General features: G+C 39.5%; 1 protein-coding gene across 34 annotated transcripts in view; it reads right to left on the reverse strand.

Moving 5' to 3' along the window:
* The window catches only part of cacna1aa (calcium channel, voltage-dependent, P/Q type, alpha 1A subunit, a), an 83,387-nt gene extending 65,306 nt beyond the window's left edge, over positions 1 to 18,081 (reverse strand). For 30 of the 34 annotated variants that reach the window (XM_016676844.1, XM_016676845.1, XM_016676846.1 and 27 more), the window contains exon 1: positions 15,589 to 18,074. In XM_016676844.1, coding sequence (XP_016532330.1) covers positions 15,589 to 15,911 — 323 coding nt within the window. In that variant the 5' untranslated portion in view covers positions 15,912 to 18,074. Of the gene's footprint in view, positions 1 to 15,588 lie in introns of all 34 variants that reach the window. The other 4 variants (XM_016676841.1, XM_016676833.1, XM_016676832.1 and 1 more) reach the window with 2 other exon arrangements.
* Between the last annotated feature and the right edge of the window lie 192 nt (positions 18,082 to 18,273).

Consider the following 18,273-nt stretch of genomic DNA (forward strand, 5'->3'; position numbering starts at 1 on the left):
TCCATGCATGCATATATTTGTATTGTGAAAATGAGCACAATGTTCGGTTGCAGAACGATGCGCTTGCAAAGGAAAGAGCACGCAGATGAAAGCATCTGACATACATCAAGACACACTTCTAATGGCTTTTATTAACCTGGTCCCTCAGTACTCTACGTGGAATCTCTAATGTTCACCTCTTTGCAGCCAGTGCCTTCCTCTGATATATTTCTCCCACCATCTACCCTCCTAAACCTCCACCACTTACTGCCACACCTCTGCTTATTTTCTACAGTCTCCTTCATTTCTTTGTTCCATTTTTACCCCCTCACCCTCCTCCCGGCTCGCTCTTGCATTTGTGCATTTCTCCATCATCTCCCTACTTTCTTTCATCCAGCCCGCCCATCAATCATTTCGCCATCTCTGTTTAATATCGAATGAGACAGAGAAAGGAAAATGGAATGGTGCCGCGTCAGCAAACGCACAAGAACACAAACGCCATGACCATATGAGGAGTAAGGAAAAAAAACTAAACAAAAAGAAAAACGGGAAGAGGAGAGGAAAAATATATGGATGGTAAAAAATGAGAGAGAGAGTGAAAAAGAAGAAGAAGGAGGGGGAAAAAAGGAGAAGGATAAAGAAATTGTCCTGTGGGCACAGACATGGTTGAAAAGAATGAGTGATGATGAATAAAAGAGAGAGAAAGAAGGGCGGACCTAGAGAAGGGAAGATATGAAGAGCACATTGGAGCTGAATGAGGAATAAAGCAAGAGAATTACACAGGGGTGTGATAAGATTGCAGTATTTTCTTCTGCCGAGTCGTGTGTATACTCTGCCATAAGTAGGTTATACACACACACATACACGCACTGTGTAAATTTATATACTGAAGGTGGAGTCAAATCTAAATGTGGGGTTCGGAGAAGCAGAGTGGTTTAAAGGTATTCATTTCACATAACTATTTATGAAATTGTGATCCACTTGAAATGAACATAGCAAAATCTATTAACTGGATTTTGTCGCATTTGCATAATGCCTGGTGAAGAAACTCAAAGAATAAAAATATCAAAATTCAAAACAGTCTGCTGGGAACTGAAGGCACAAATTCACCTCAACTAAAAATGTGTCCATCTGAGTTCATTCCACTCTTCATTTCCAACATCCTTTTTTTTTCTTCACTCACTGGAGAATGAAATCTGACTACATGCTTTGTTTGTGGTAGTTAGCAATACATTTTAAACAAAGATGCCCGAGGACCAAACCTAATTTTGAACATTTCAAAGGTGCCCTCTGAAATAAATAGTGACACCAGTTCTCAAGGCTGACCAAGACATTCGTTTTGGGCGGTTAGCCCTAAAAAGACATTAGGAGAGTCGACAAATAAAAGACACACACAAAAAAAGAAATTTCAGGCATCAAAAACTACTAAGCAGACTAAAACTATCTAACAGCCATTTGATTTTAGAAAAAGGTCAAAAATCCATCAAAGATCCTGACAATCGTTTATTGAAGGCCAAGTTTTGGAAATAATCTTTTTGGTGCGAAAATGGAAATTTATCTCGAGCTATTTTGTTTGGGAGGTTTGCTTGCCATCTTTTTGTTACAAGCACACATGCCTTATTGCAAAGAGAAATGCAATTATATGTAATAGTTATATACATAAGGAATAAACTGGCATGTTTAGAGAATCAAAAATGACGTAAGTTGAATCAAAATGATGCCTTTGATTTAAACTGATCAATGGCATTATTGTGTCGTGAATGTCATGAACATTGTCACTAAACAAGTCTAGAATGTTTTCACATACATTCTAAATTAAGAAAAACATTTTTACCAAAACCGCCTTAAATTAAAGGATGCATGAAAAAAATAAAAAAATTACTAGAAAAATCCTAGAAAAAAAAATACTCATCTTCAAAGGTTTTGTGATGTTTTCAGGACACAAAGGTAGGAAAAAATGCAGATCTTATAAATGTGCAGCCCCCCCCTCCCTTCTTTCATTTACGAGACTTAATTTAAATCTCTAATTCCTTTCCTCTCCGTTCTTCCCACTCCCTCCTCTGTGCCCTGTTACATTATGGAGCAGTGGCAGAGCAGCTCAAATAATTACTCTACGTTCTTGTCACTTCTGCCTAAGAAGCTCAGATTTGATCAGATGAATGGGATTAAGCAGTGTGGTTGAAACCCAGCTAATTATTTTGATAATCTGAAGCTGCAGAGATAAGAGGCGAAGTGGTGGAAGTGCTTCGTTTTGCTCTTGTAAGACGAAATTTGAATAGATTTTCATGGCTTCACTCAAAGCCTTGTTTCAGATTTCCGATTACCCTGTAGTGCAGCACTATTCATGGTTGTTAGGTGCTGTTTTTTTGTTTGTTTGTTTGTTTTAAAAAACATCTAGTTGCAATAGATATAAAAAAAAAAGGCTGTGCTTTCCTCATGAAACATTTGCATCTGCAAGTAAAAGTGATGAATTTAGTGGGAGACCAACACAGAGAGATGCAAAGAATAGACAATGTTTTAAAATCACCGTTCGATGTCTGGATACGGAAATAGTTTGGCACAACTGCAAACCTACCGAGATGTGACAGTCAATCTAAACTAAGGCAAAGATTGCATTAGTCAAATAAGCAAACGAGAGGGCCATGATAACTCTGGAAAAGCTGCAGATATCAATGGTTCAGGTGGGAGAATCAATTGAAAAGACTACTATTAGCCACATACTCTACAAATCTGGTATTTATTGGCTATAAAGAAAAGAGCCATTGTTGAAAGGACATGATAAAAAAGGTCTTTTTTGCAGATTGTCAAAAGTAGGGACACATTAAATGTGTGGAATAATACACTGCTGGTCAGAAAGAACCAAAATCTGACCTGTTTGGGCTGGGCTTCACACAAAAGGCTATGGGTAGAAGAAAACCAACAATACATACAAACATACAATCACAATCTAGAAATGTGCAAGAATCAAGCTGAGGAGAAGACTTTTTTTTCATCAGACACAGGGAAGTTGGGAAGTATTGACGGGGAGATGGACGGTTGCTGGAGGCAGCAAAAGAGTTCACTTTCTTGGAGGACAAAGACCCTAAACATACAGTTAGAGCTTCACTAGAAAGGCTTAGAATAATGTCAACCTCTAAATTGGTAGAGGCATAACCCAAAATACTCCAAGTAAGGTGTTACAACTTTGGTTTTCATTATTTCTACAATATTTACTTCAATACTTCAATTTACTTCTTATCGTTTGTGCTTTGGACATGTTTCCTTCGATTAGTGTTCTCTTTCCATTTATCATTTAAGTTACTTTCAGGCCTTTTATATCTCCCTTTTCTAGCTTCCTCCTCCCCTCAGCCTGACTCCCTACACAGCTGTTGTTCATCTCCTCACTTCCCTCTGCCTGCCTTCTCTCTCAGCTGCACACTATTGCTTCCTGATTAGTCCCTCTGGCTCCTATGTCACGCTCCAACCCTTCCTCTGTGTATATATATAGCTCCCTTTCTTCGTTGTTTTCCACTGACTCCTTCCATGGAATCACCTGCTACTGTTACCCTTATTATCTCCCTGTTAATCCTCTGTTCTTCTCCCTGATTGCCTTTGTAGCATGTTGGATGCTCCTCTGTTTACATTTTCTTAAAAAAATATATATTGTTCTGCACTGCAAGTGTCCTGCATTTGGATCTTGCTTAAAGCCAAACATAAAAACTGCAGTTTTAAATCTGTTCTATAAGGCATAAACTAACTGGGGTTTATATATAGCAAGTTGGCTTTTCCTTCATGCTATCCAATTATACACTATCTTGCATTTGCATATCACATATAACAACGAGACAAAATGTAAAAAAGTGTATAAATACTTTCTGCAAGGCCACGAGCAGGGCTAATTTGGTCCAATAAGCTTTCAAACTTATAGACTGAACAGTCACTTTTGCCCTTTAAAAAGCCCATATGCTGACAAAATCATGATTTCAAAATGGTAGCTCATAAACTATCATGGTGGCTCTCTCTACTTCCTACACAAAGGCTATTGTCTCTCCCTCGCCCTGCCACCAGCCCTCCCTCATCACCCACATATAGCCGAGCTGTCACTTTCTACAAGATGCTGACAGTGGCGTGTGCAGGAGGGAGTGTGTGTGTGTGTGTGTGTGTGTGTGTGTGTGTGTGTGTGTGTGTGTGTGTGTGTGTGTGTGTGTGTGTGTGTGTGTGTGTGTGTGTGTGCCTGGGCAGCACGTGACATTTTTTCACATAAGCTGTATGTTCAGGGAACGTAAGCACTGTGTTAATGTGAACTGTGCTCGTATATACTCGACAGTACAGGCTTATTTAAACGCCACTTACTCCCTTTTTTTTCACTGCTGACGTGTATTTGTATGTTGAGTGAGCAGAGTTGAGTTTGAGAGCATGCCAGCACGCCCTGCAGGTAGAGTGGAGGCCTCCAAAGGCGTATGTCTACTAACAGCTGCAACACATGACCAAGAGGGAAAAAAAAACAAAAAAAAAACATGAGCATAAATAAAAGAAAAAAAAATCAATCCATCACAGACGCTCTCCCTCTATTTTCTCCCTCTCCACGTATCCGAATCCCAAAAATAGATCTCTTGAGCGTCACTGTGCCCCTCTCTCTCTCACACACACACACACACACACACACGCGCGTGCGCACATTCGCAGACACACACACACACACACACACTGGTCCGAACTCGACTGGAACTGAATAATTCAGCAGAGTTAGAGCACAGAGCTCAGAGAAACAGAGAACAGAGAAGAATCATGAAAGGAAGAAGATCTGGGCTTGGGGGGAAAAAAAGGAAACATTTACAATAAAGTGTTTAGTTTAAAATGAAAATGAACGACTAGAAGAACAGAGTCTTTACTGTGCTCTCTACAGGTAAAAGTTTCTAATTTCGCTGACTGTATCTGGTATTTCCTCTCAGTGCAGCGTTTCAAATATATGCCTGAAATGATGCAGTGATGCAGAGACTGATCAAATCAAGTGGATCAAATAAACTAAATGTTGTGTAAAACATCTGCACACATGAGATCTGACCGCAGCGGACAGCAACTGACACCCAGATTGCTATCACAATGCACAGCTAATTTTAACTCCAATTTAATATTTGCCTTACTGATTTTTTTTTTTTTTTACATATTATATCTAACGCTACCACAATGATTCTAGAAAGGAGAAAGGCTCACACTGTAATCATCACATTTTAGATTCGCATGCAGCCTACATGCTAAGACCATGACCAGATTTGCGACGGTTTTCAGCTTGAGCAGCCATGACCGGCGACACAGCTGGTCATGTTTGTATGTTTGCCACGGTCAAATTTGTTCACATGAACGGCCAGGTGGTGCGGATCATGCGCTTGGTGTCAAAGCCGCGATGAAAAACATACTGGATGAACGTGCTAAACCTCGTAAATACCATGAGGAGCGTTTACTGTCACCAACTGCAACCGTCCTGATAAGCAGAATAGAAATCTGATATTTACAAACCACTGAAACTAAACTAAATGAGATTTTAAGAAACACTTACGTTACCAAAATGCCTTCAGCTCTCACTCGGAAACTATTATCTAAATAAGTTATGACCACTGAAGGCAGTAAAATCTCAACTGATTGGCTAAGTAAAACAGCAAATTAGATGCTCAAAAACTGTACAGCTTTGTTTCTTATATCCAGCTCTTCTGTGCACTGGAAAAGTGTTTTGCATTATGTCTGATCACAACCATAAGCTTCAAAGTATTTTACGGGGATTTAATATGAAAGAACAACACACGGTGGCAAGAAATTATCCAGACGATAGAAAATGACACAAGTCTGAAAGGTATGGCTTTGTGTATTCAGACCCTAAATACGATGAAGAGCAACCCACAGTGTCCAGTTGAGTGTCATTTTATTTCAGCAGAACTGAGACGTTAAAGGCTTCTGAGTAAATAAACAGCGTTGTGATGACCAAGGTACACACCCAGCAGGGAGGGCAGGTAATAAAACAATATCCCAAGCTTCGAACAATCTCAAGCAGCAGTGCCCAGTCCAACATCGGGGAAATGGAAACAACATGTTCTTACTACAACCCCAACAAGACTTGGCCATGCACCAAAACAGATAGACGGGGCAAGCAGAGCATAAATCACGAGACGCTGCCAAGAGGCCTACAGTAGCGAGTCGCCCCTCAAGTGGGAGGATCCATCGATGAGACGAGTATTAATTGTGGAAGAGTGGCACGAAGACACCGGGTGCTGAAATAAAAGCAGAGAGACGTCCTCTTTTCAGTTTGCTTCATCACATGCAGGGGACTCAGAACCTGGCTGTTTCCCATAACACCAACATCAAGCTTTTACAGCTACGCAACACATCATGTGTGGTAAGACACACATAACCCTGAACGCACCGTCACCTGTGTAAAAAATAGCTCTTGGATATTCTATGCTGAATACAAATGCGCATCTCGCTTTTTCTTTTTTTTTCTTTTTTTTTTTATAAAATAGTTTGAAAACAATGTATTGTTTTGCTTTCACTTTGCAATTATGAGCTACTTTGTGTTGACTTGTGGTTGTAATGCAATAAAATGTGGAAATGTTCCAGAGGTACCAGCATGCAGTGGGAATGAGATTTTTGCTTAAACCCCCATAATCTAATAATTTTCAAAACATGTTTTAAGACACTGAGGATGAAAGCTTTTGCAAATATTATGTAACAAAGAAATGAGTATTCTGAAAGATTAGAATTTATTGTTTTTGTGTGCAACTGAGAGTGTGCCTAGGGGCTAAGGATATGGATCAACTCACACATTTATTACCAGACAGCCAAAGTTACAAGGTAGGCAGATTGTGCCCAAAGGACACAGAGACAGAACAAGAAGTGTTGCATGTGTGCCAACAGACTCATGCACCTAGCAACATTTCTGAAAACCAATTAAAAAAATGCTAAACTACACTTGCAACCGTCAGAATGTTCTGCAAAATATTCCCCAAAAACATCGAGACTAATGTTTTAAATTAACATCATAGAAGTCAAATAGACTCAATTCTATATAGTAACAGAAGTGCCGTCGTCGAGAGCTGGAAGAGAATGATAAGTCATATTTGAGTGAAAGCGGGGTGGGGGGAAAGAGGCTGTGAAACATGAGAAATGACAAAACCTCACTTCATATCCATCAAAAAGAATGTCAGCAAAAGAGAGAAGAAGAAAGGCAAGCAAAAGGGTGTAAGTTTCTTAAAGTTAGCCCTTACAGTTTGATTGTATATCATTATATTAGTCTGAGCTAATGGACATTTTGGAATAAAATAAACACATCTTCCATTAAAGGATTTAATTTGTGGCAATGCAATGCAGGTTAAACATCCCAGAATGTCCTTTCAAGTAAAAAAAATAATAATAAAACAACATCTTAAGTACAACTTTCACAACTTTGTTTAATTTATACACAATTAATTAATTGTCTGCCCTCTCAATAATGTTTGTCTTCCAAACTGTTCTTTTTCTGTTTCTGTTCTGAAATAGCCCCTTTGCTTTATGGACCAAAGTTTCCAAAGGCAGTAGTCACCTTGTTGCATCCAATTAAAATCCTTCACCTTCATGTGAGACTGACTCATTCAAATGCCAAACTTTTACTTTGCAACATTTGGCCAAGAGCCTCGTGCAAAACAGACAACTAAAAATAGCTGCTGCTAGCCAATACAGTCTTGGGACTGTGACAAAAGGTTTTGGTGTTTTCCATCAGAAGGATGAATGTCAATTTAGTTGCCTGTTCTTTTGTGCAGCCGGGATCTGGTTGGGGTTGGCACTGGCAGAACAATGCCCATACATGACCCAGACTACCAATAAATACTGTCTCAATGATCAAATCTCAGCACATCACTGCTTAAATATGAGCCACATATTAAGGTTGCATTCATGTTTGCTGGCTATTATTTGAAACCCTAACACTATTAACCAGTTGCTTTGATGGTTTCTATTCTGCTTTAGTCAGATTGGTTGATTACAAACGTCATAAAACAATAAAATCAAATAGAACTGTATAGTGTAACTTTAACATGTTTAAGTATTCTCCAACTAAAGCCTAAAATACACTAGACTTTTGCACACTTGTGTCACTGTTCACTTAAGATGGGATCATAGTTAGGCATGAAAACTAAGCTGAGATGTAATTTAAATTGTTTTAATTATTTAAAAGCAGTGAGGGGCCACCACATGGCTCAGTGGGAGGGTAAGCGCACCACAAGACGAGGCTAAAGTCCTCAACAGAGTGGTCACCGGTTCGATCCCCAGGTCTGGTCCATTTACTGCATTTCTTCCTCCTTCTCTCTCTGCCCTTTTTCCTCTCAAGTCACTATTGAATTTCTGCCACAACAATAAATAAAAATATAACAAACAACTAGGTGTGGACCATTTACCAAGGTTTGGAAAAATCCAGATTTTATGAATAATTTTTGCCAAAACGGCCAAACACTTCAACATCAGTTTAATCAAACAACAGGACATGTTTCCAAAAGTTAAGGTCTTATTCCACGAATGCTTTCATAACGTAATATTTGGGGGTTTTTTATTGACCTTATGGCTTAATATTAAAATCAAGTTACCAAGTAAACAACATAGATAAAACCATTTTAATTTAATCAATGTTTTGTTATTTCATCTGCCGTAGTAATAATTGCTGATTTTTTTTATTTTAATTAAAAGCTATTACACGTTAGTACGTTTTTCTTCAGCTCTTGTCTGAACACCAGAATCCTGTGAAATGCCTGCTCTCAAGCATTTATTTACACTGAAAAAAGGCTAAAGAATTGGAATGAGAAGGTGGAGATTCCACCTTTTTTTTTCTTTTCTTTTTTCTCTGTCAACAGGACTTGTTTCAAGCCACACTTGTTACGTCCAAGCCGGTTCAAAGACAAGCAACAGCACTCGGACGTATTTAGACTGACGAGAAACAGAAGACACCATGCGAGCCGTCCGGCGAAAAACGAGCAGGGGAAAAAGACAAGAAAAGACTGCATGAAAGAACACAGATGAATACAAGACAACTTCTACAAACAGAAGTCAAGTATCCTACATTATCAGCTGACAAAAGCAAGTTAGAGAACAGCAAATGAATAATTTAGATCCTGCAGTGAATGTAGATCACCACCTAAAACTACACTGGTCCCTTTCTCCTTTCCTGCTTCTTGACTCATTTGTGCATCTCTCGTTCCCCTTTTGTCGCTCGGATTGTCCTGATGACTTTAATTAAATTATGACTGGCACAATGTCTGCGGCTGATAAAAGGGCAATGCCAATATTTCAGAATATTACCTTCTTCTAATATTGGGCAGAGTTAGTTATGAGTTTAGACTGCATGATTGCTTGTCCATTTATAAAAATAGAATATGTATTCCTATGGCAGATCTAGAATTATAATAGCCTAACTATGCTCTTTAGTAAGCATTGTCCAGTTGTTCATATTACTAAAGAGAGACTAGGAAACAGAGCTTGCTCATTAATTAACAATATGCATGTTTGTTTTATATTACGTTGTTGAATGTCCATACAAATTAAAAGCTGGTAGGCAGATAAGCAACACGCCTGTCCTAATTTTTTATGCAAGTAACCAAAACGCTGCCTGGAGGAAGGAAATCGGGCTACAAAAAGAAACACGCACACAAGAAAGAGTAAGTCGCAACAATCATCTTACCATGCACAAACAGGCATGGTAAGAGTTGGATCTGACAAGAAGTGAGGAAACAAAAAACTAAGCAATGTGAATGCTGTGAAAGGAGAACAGGTGAGTGGGTTTACTGATTAAAAAAAAACAAAAAAAAACTACAAGAGTCAAATGTACAGAGCCACCTGAAGGAAACGTCGGGGAATTTTAAGGGAATGAAAGAATAAAGAACAACACAGGAGAAATCTAATGGCAGAACATCAAATCTAAAATCCTGACATTATGCCACTGTTATAAAAATTTAAATTGATGGGCAAACATGTCATTTTCATATTGTCATAAATCTGTTTGGTAGGATAGTTCTTGCTTTACTTTGCTTTTGATGAAATTTCATACCATAGCACAACATCTCCTGTGTTTTCCATATTAATATATAGACCTACTGTCATATGCTCTCTTTATGTGACAACGGCAGAGCATCGCAAGAGCAATAATACTTCTTGAGCTTCATTACATTCTGCTACACTGAGGCCACAATCCTCCATGTATTATGTTTGTGACTCTTGCCAGATTTCTGAGTCAATACTGTGCAGAACTGTCTTTCTTTGCAGTCACAGCTACACATATTTCAGGTTGTCTCTACCAGCTGCTTTCCATATCTGGGGCCTGAATCGTTGTCCTTTCTCTTTTGAACATTGATTAAGTGCATCTGTGAACTCTTATTTTCAAGTCTTGCTAAAGGTTGTGAGTCGGATGAGGTCCGGAATTTGACTCGTATTAAATCCAAACAATTCAATTGAACTTATGACCTGGTCTCAAGTCTGCTGCAACCCCTAAGAAACTTTATTCCAGTTACTGTGTGAATTTAGCTCTTCTCATCTTTTCATTAGCCAAGGAAAGATGGTTAATGGATGCTGCTTTTGGTAAATTGTAATTAGAAATTCTGATAGCTTAGTTTTACCCATGACTTTTTTCTTGCTACTTTTATTCAGTAATTGTGTGACTCCTAAAATACGTTTAGTAACACTAGATTTTATTGAAGGGTAAATGAGGCTGAATACAAATCCATCATATTTTGTCTACCACATCTATCTCAAACATAACCTCATAGAACGTTAAACTTTGTGGTTGTAACATGGCAAAATGTGATAAAATTCAAGTTAAATAAATATGTTAAGTTCACTGGCTCTGCTTGATGCTTCTTTGGAAATAAGCATATTGGTGCAAGACAACAACTGTATTGCATTAGTCTTATATTTGGTATTATAAAAAAAACTAACATGGAAAAACGAAGAAGGGAGTTTTTGCATGTCTTTTGTATCTTTTTGTTTCAGACTTGCTTGTTTTGTAAATGTGCAACACTGGTTTACTGCATGATGCCGTGACCCTGGATCTTCTGAACGAGTCGTAGGTCAGGTCAGAGAGAAGCAGCAGGGAAACAATAGCAATGAAAACAAATAGTTTTGAATACGATGAGATAAACATACTCAGCTGAAAACACGTATCCAGTAATACTTAATAAATTAAAAATATTTATCATTTGCCAGAGTAAAAGAACCTTTTGAAAACCTAAGCAGGTTTCAAGCATTTTTTTTTATTAAGGCTACATTTCTGTAGTATTTTTTTTTAATATACACTTGATATAATTTTCAAATATTAAATGTGATTTTGTCATTAAAGGTAAGCAGAAAACCATCATAGCTAACATAAATAAAAGCTTTCAAACATCAATCTGCAAGTAATTAATCTATGTAATGTGCTTCACTTAGTGATGAGGTTCCTGAAATAAATTGACTTTTTCAGTAATAATCAAATTTATTGAATGGATCTGTAGTCTAAAGAAAACCTCTGAAAGACCTTCGGAAGCCTGTAAAAATATTACTTAAGATCACTTGCAAAGACAATTTGAAGTATTAAGGCAGTAATATAAAGATGTGAGGTAGGTTCAAGACATTTTGCTCAGCACTGTATTTCAAGCGGAGCTCGTTGTTGCTATAGATAGAACATATATTGACTTCCTCTCCATTTACAGCATCAGGAGGAAAAAGCACTTAAGAGCATGCGGATGATGCAGACGCCATATGGTCAGAATGCAGCGTGACCGCATGCGTATGTGCACAGGACAGCAGGTGTAACTGGATCCCAATTTTGAACTTTTGGGAAACTTAATAGTTATTTACAGTGAGAAAAAAAAAAAAGCTTTTTGTTCCCCTCAGCACCAGCGAGCAAAATATACAATATTTTATATTACACTTCAGACTATTTGGTTTTAACTTCCAATCTTTATAGCGTGGCATGAGTTTTGAGCAGATGAGGATTTGATGGTACAGTAGATTTGTGTATCAATACAGTGGTCAACAACATATTTGACTCCGATTATGTTTGGTGACTCTTCAGGCACAGTGGTGTGATGCAATGAAAAAAGCAAGTAAGAATAAAGAAAATGCCTGTCACGTGCGTCATTTTGTTTCTATTGCAAAAATGTCAACTAGAAACAATGAATATTTAAAATGAACAGATTTAAGCCATTTTAATGCAAAATATTGTTAAATTACCTACATACTACACAAACTGCTATTTTCAAATATTTTTTTTACAACATGCAACAGACACAATATCATGTTTCAGACTCCAAAGTAATATGTCATTGCTTATTTTAACATCTTGAAATTGCAGAATGATGCATCTGAATTCTGAATTTTGTTTTTAAATAATGAAATATTCACCTTTGTAGCGTCAGTGTATTTTGTGACAGAGTTGCTCAGCCTTGGTGCTTGCCAGCAGAGTTGGGTAGTAACTAGTGACATTTACTCAATTACATTCACTTGAGTAATTTTATTGTAAAGTATTACTATTCTTACTTGGGTAAAAATTTTTGGATTCCCTACCCACTAAGTGAAAAGCAAATATGTTTTAATCAACAATTCACCAGACGAAGACACACACCTGCAGTTTTTGTTAATGTTTTAAAAGTTTTATGTTGAAAGAAACTGATTTGGAAAGTTGTATTTTGTTATTTATATGATATATTGTCATTTTGGTCCTAATAATACCAAAATTTCCACTTAACTTTATGTTTTGGTCCATCTGACTATGTAATTTTTAAATAATAAATTATAGACACTTGATCGGTTTCTCTGTACTTGGGTAGACTTTTTACCAAATAATAAATAAATAAATGGTCTGAAAAATGGTATGATGGGGACAAACGAGGAAGAAAAGATTTTAATTTAAATTCTCACAGTCCTAATCTTAACCCAGTTAGAGAGAAATATTCCAATTTACTTTTTCTGCACGGTTTTGTTGCATCATGCAACTGGAAAGAGACTTTCTAATGAGAAAATCTTGAGATAAGTGCTGTATTGAGAGAACTGTATGTTAACATTTTCTCTGTAATATTGCCAATTGACAGCTCCAAAATATGAATAGTGACCATGTGACCATACCAATTTATTTTTACGCATTTGGTTGTCATTTGTTACAGTCACTGACCTCTAGGGGCTCTCTTCCTGAGAGCTCTCTCTCTCTCTCTTTGTGTTTCAGGTCTACCTGACTACCACAGGTAAAAGGTGTTGGAGCTCGTCAGCCACTCCATAAACAGCTCCATGCCAAAGATGTCAGACCCTTTTTTTCCCCCTCTGGGCCTTGATCTGCAGTGATCTTGTCTGTCTGCTGACTGTTGTCTGTGGGGACTTCAGTGATCTTGCTGTGAGCAATATTGTGAGGAATTAAGTGTCTCACTAAAACAGTGTGTTTATATTCACAGTGGAAGCTGGTAGGGGTTATCTGACGTTTTTGCCGCAAAATGTTTTTCTCCTGGTTTGTGGTTAGCTAGTGAGTTCAGCTGTTGTACCTTTTTTCAGTTCTCATCGAGAAAGTGGTTGTTTTATTTTTATTTTTTTTTAATTATAAGAGGGTGTTTTGTTTGTTGTTTGGGCCTTGGAGACCCTGAAGCTTAAAGCTTCCTTGTGTCTTTCTTCTCTTGTGATTGAGATTTTTCCATAAGTTGTAAAATAATGTTTTGCTTCTGACATCAACTGCTTAGTGATTACTGTTTTTGTGTTAGACCCAGTGCCGTTGTCTTGCGTTATGGGAGGTTATAACATCATCCAATCAAGCACTTGCAAATCTTGCGGTATAGAAAACGTATAGAGTTGCATTCGTCTTTATCTTACTGGATAATTGGTTGATTTAACATAATGTGAACTCTACTGTAAAGATTCTTTGAAGCTGCAATAAAACTTGTCTTTATGGTATTGACCACGGCGCATTGCAAAAGGTCTAAAATGGCTTGCGATAGTAAAATCTAAATGGTTCTTCAAATTTCACCATGAAAACTTAACTCCACATTTAAATGCTTTTTATGCCATCAAAACAACTTCACAAGCACAAAAGCCCCTGGAGACCAATTGAACCTTGAGTGAGATATTCTTCGAAACACGTTAAAGGGGAAAACATCGAGTTCTGCAGCTGCAGTCTCATTTTTGTGAAGCCACTATTGTGTATTGAATATTAAAAACACAATGCAATCACTGAAAGTACCAGAGGGACAAAAGAATAAGAAGCCATGCTTATCTCCCAAAAATTTACTCCATAAAATAAATACAATTATAAAGAAAATCAAAATTACTGCAAAGAAATGCAGTACCTGACATTTCGTAGCTTGAAATCCAACAGAGGTTATTCTTTAAAGTGAATACAAACTCATCTACTTTTGTATCCTATAGGTACAACAAAGTTAATACTGATAAAAGCTTTCAAAACTCTGGTGACAGAGTTCAGAATGTTTTGTTGGATTACACCGTTTGAAGATAGAGCATCATACACTGAATGAATTCAACAGAGACTATGTTTAATCTGTCCAAGTGATCTGTCCAAGTGAACTGTACAATGACCATTTTATGCTGGAGTTCTTTGACTAACTTCTTTTTCCACCAACACGTCTGCCACTTAGTGTTGGTTCGAAGGCTCTTTAAGTTCTGCATTTTGCCAGAAGAGACCAATTACTGCGTGCAGTTATGTCATGGCTCAGGCGTCGGCACAATCATTACTACAATTTCCCTTCTTGCCATTAACCAATGTGGGGGGAAAGAAAATGCAAAAGGTGCACACTGATAATATCAACATGAAAACCTTCACTTTACTTGCTGCCTTTAGCATGAATTGTGTATGAAAACTCAAATGTAGGAGGTTGATGGGAAGAATTCCCCGCCACTTGCAAAACAGAGTGCATGCAGGCAGTTTGGAAATTATGACATTACTTCAGTGATGCCTGCATCTTGGCCGATTAAGAGCAGAAAGCCTCAAAATGTGTGTGTGTGGGGGGATAAAAACTCCAGTCACGATTTAATGCTGGGGTTAATACACCATACAGACTGCTACCTGCTATGTCTCCTGCACATCCTATCTATAAAGACACCTGCATCACGCTGATAGGAGTGTGTGTACAGCAAGGACACACTCACCCAAACACACGTTCACACCAATATTGTGCTTTTTTTGGCCTCCCCCTCGCCTCCCCTCCAACTCCACTTCCTCTCGCCACTTTCTCTGTACTAGGCATCGGGCCTGCTGCACATGCTGACATCAGCAACCAGCGGCGGCCCCTAGACACCCCCCCAAACCTCCCACCCTTATCACACGCTCACACTACATACACCTCTCACAGACAGGTATATCAAGCAAATCCTGCGATACTTTGACATGAAATTAAAAGGAATAAGTGATTGATGGGGATCAACAGCCTCCCGCCCTCCACTTAATTACCTGAAAATGGCATAGTCAGCATTTCTTCGGCCACCTCACATAGATAGTCCGGCTTGTTACACTTATATATATATATATATATATATATATATATATATATATATAGCTTACTTACTAGCTTACTATATTTGAAAACTTACCTACTGGCAAGACCTGTATCATGAATGTTTACTCACTGCACAACGCCTGAAAAAGGATATGGCCATTCGGTGATCTTTTTGGCGTATTTTCTCACGAAGTTATCCTCGCTGAAAATGAACAGCGAGCGATTGACAGTGAAGCAGTTCTGGCGTACCGGGATGGGGTTATAGAGGGCCATTGTGCGGGCTCTCTGCGCCATAGACTGCTTATACATTCTCTGGGCCCCGGGTCCTCCTGGTGGTCCGTGGCCGTGGCCGTGCCCATGGCCGTGGCCATGTCCGTGTGGCCCGCCTTGCCTGCTGCCGCCGCGGCCCCCGGGGCCCCCTCCACCACCGGGCCCCCCGCCGTACCTGCCCGGCATCTCGTCTCCGAACCGCGCCATTCAGCGGACACCGATCTTGGATGCCAATCTTCACGAAACAGCGGAAAAGGAGACCAATGCACAGCTGTGTGGCCACACCACATTACATCTCATCTGGATCCGAACGTCTCATATGCACAACGGGGGTTGCCTTGCGAGCTTGCCGATCAACACCTGCACCTCCCGGCTTCAGCAGACGAGGACGCCCATGTAAGCCTACGGCGTCTCCTTCCTCTGTGTGCCTCTTCCAACGGCCAACTGTGGGTGTGAGGAAATTAAATGTGTGGTCGGTTGGCTGACTGGTTGCACTGTAGGGTAGTGCTGTTGGGCGTCTCAATCTTAGTCCGATTTTATGTCCATAAAAAGTAGGATTTGCCTCCAAAAATGGGCTCATGAGGAGACTATCGAGTTAAACATGAATGTTTCATGTTCTTCTGTATGGTTCATGCTTGGATCAGAGCGCACCAGATGTTCCCGCACCTTCCTGGACGCTTCATTTCTTCACTCTTCATATTAGAATTTGTGATAAAAACTCAGGTCCCAATAAATAAAGAGATTTTTAAAATAGATTTACGGACGTTCTCTCAATGTGTTCCAAATAATAATAATAAAAAAGGAATTGGCAAAAAAAAAAAAAAAAAAAAAAAAGAAAAGAAAAAAAAGGAGGGAGAGCCAGAATTATTTATTTATTTATTTTTGGAACATCCGCAATGTTTGATACAGCGTGTGGCAATAATGTGGCTCCCGTCGCCCTACAGCTGCTTTACAAGTGCGCTCTGACTAGCCTTGACACCAAGAAAAAATGTGACATTTGTCAATCTCAGATCTGATCCCATAATCCCATTCAGAGATAAGATGTTGGGGGGAAAAAAATACCGTTTTCCTTTGGAGCCTCGCTGTCATTGATGTACATAAAAGTCTTTTCTTCTTCATCAAACGAATTCAGAAGCATCCTCTCCTGTCCTCTTCGTTGCAACCACACTGTCCTCTTCTTCAATCCCTCACCTGCAGCGAGCATCCATCCAGAAGCGGAAGGAAAGGGACGGCGTCGTCAAAGACAAGGCTGTTCTTCGCCGCCTCACACCCTCTCATGATCTAGGTTCGGCCGATCGAGGAGGTGCCGAGAAAAATATCCCTCACCATCTCCACCCCGAACAGTCTTGGATCCGCACCGATGAGCCCAAATGTCCTGGAAGAGCTCTCTCTCTCTCTCTCTCTTTCGCTCTCTCTTTCGCTCTCTCTCTCTCTCTCTCTTTCACTGGAGAGGGCCTCCTTATCCAGCAGCCCTCAAGGGGAGAGGGAGATGGACAAACGGACGAACGAACGTATGGATGGATATTGAGACAGATCGATCGGTGTATGGACAGAAAGGAAACAGAAAGGGGAGGGGATCGTGTTTTTTTTTTTTTTTTTTTTTTTCCTCTAAATATCAAGCCGATTAAATTAAGCCGCCAGCAAAACCAGTTTGTCTAAACTGTGTTCTGTGGGTACGGCGCATGACGCACGCAACTTGCACACGTATGCCACGGGTGGACGCTTCGTTCTTCGTTCATAGCCTGTTTCTCCCCAGGTGTTTCTGGCTGCAGTATAGACGCGCCCATTCCACTTGAGCCACCCCAGTTATGCGTAAAATATTCAATTGATTTGAAGGGGGGGATGAGGTGTTACACATTTTATAATGTCCATATTAGGGTAAGCGTTATTATAAGCCAGATGCGCGTGTATGTGTGTGTGACTGACGTTGGCATCATGCAGTTCCTGCAAAAGACACAGCTGCAACCCGAGCTGACAATGACTGCGCGCACACGGGAGCGTGTAACAGAAAGAAGAAGACGACGACGAAGAAGAAGGGGGGGAAGCTGCGCGTCACAGTGCGAGCGCGCAAGTCTGCATGTGTTTGTTAGGGAAGGTGGAGGGGAGAGGCTATTCTTAGCAACAGACGTTTGGAAATTAATGGACGAAGAGAGCTCACTTCTCTCCCCTCCCTCCCTGAAAGTGAGTCGAGGATCTTCTTCCCTCACTCTCTCCTCTGCTCGAGGCTACTTTTTTTTTCATCCCACCACCAAAACATTGGTGCTCGTTCCAAGGTGTGACCAGCAAGCACATGCTCTGCGCTAAAGCCGCAGTACTCTGCAAATGTTTTCAGATGCAACTCAGGGGAGCATGAACTGGATAATAACACTAACATTTTGAAAAAATAAATAAATAAATAAGTAAATAAATAATCAAAATTTTTTGTTAAAACTGACATTTTTTTTGGCATCAATCTTCTGGATATAAAGCGTGATGTCACTTGTCTCATACACCTTCTTTAAAGGGCTGTTGCCACGTTACGTGAAGCGTCAGCGGAGAGAAAGGCTGGACCTCACATCATCATCATCAT

This window comes from Poecilia formosa, unplaced genomic scaffold, assembly GCF_000485575.1.
Source record: "Poecilia formosa unplaced genomic scaffold, Poecilia_formosa-5.1.2 Scaffold142, whole genome shotgun sequence".
Taxonomy (NCBI): Eukaryota; Metazoa; Chordata; class Actinopteri; order Cyprinodontiformes; family Poeciliidae; genus Poecilia; species Poecilia formosa.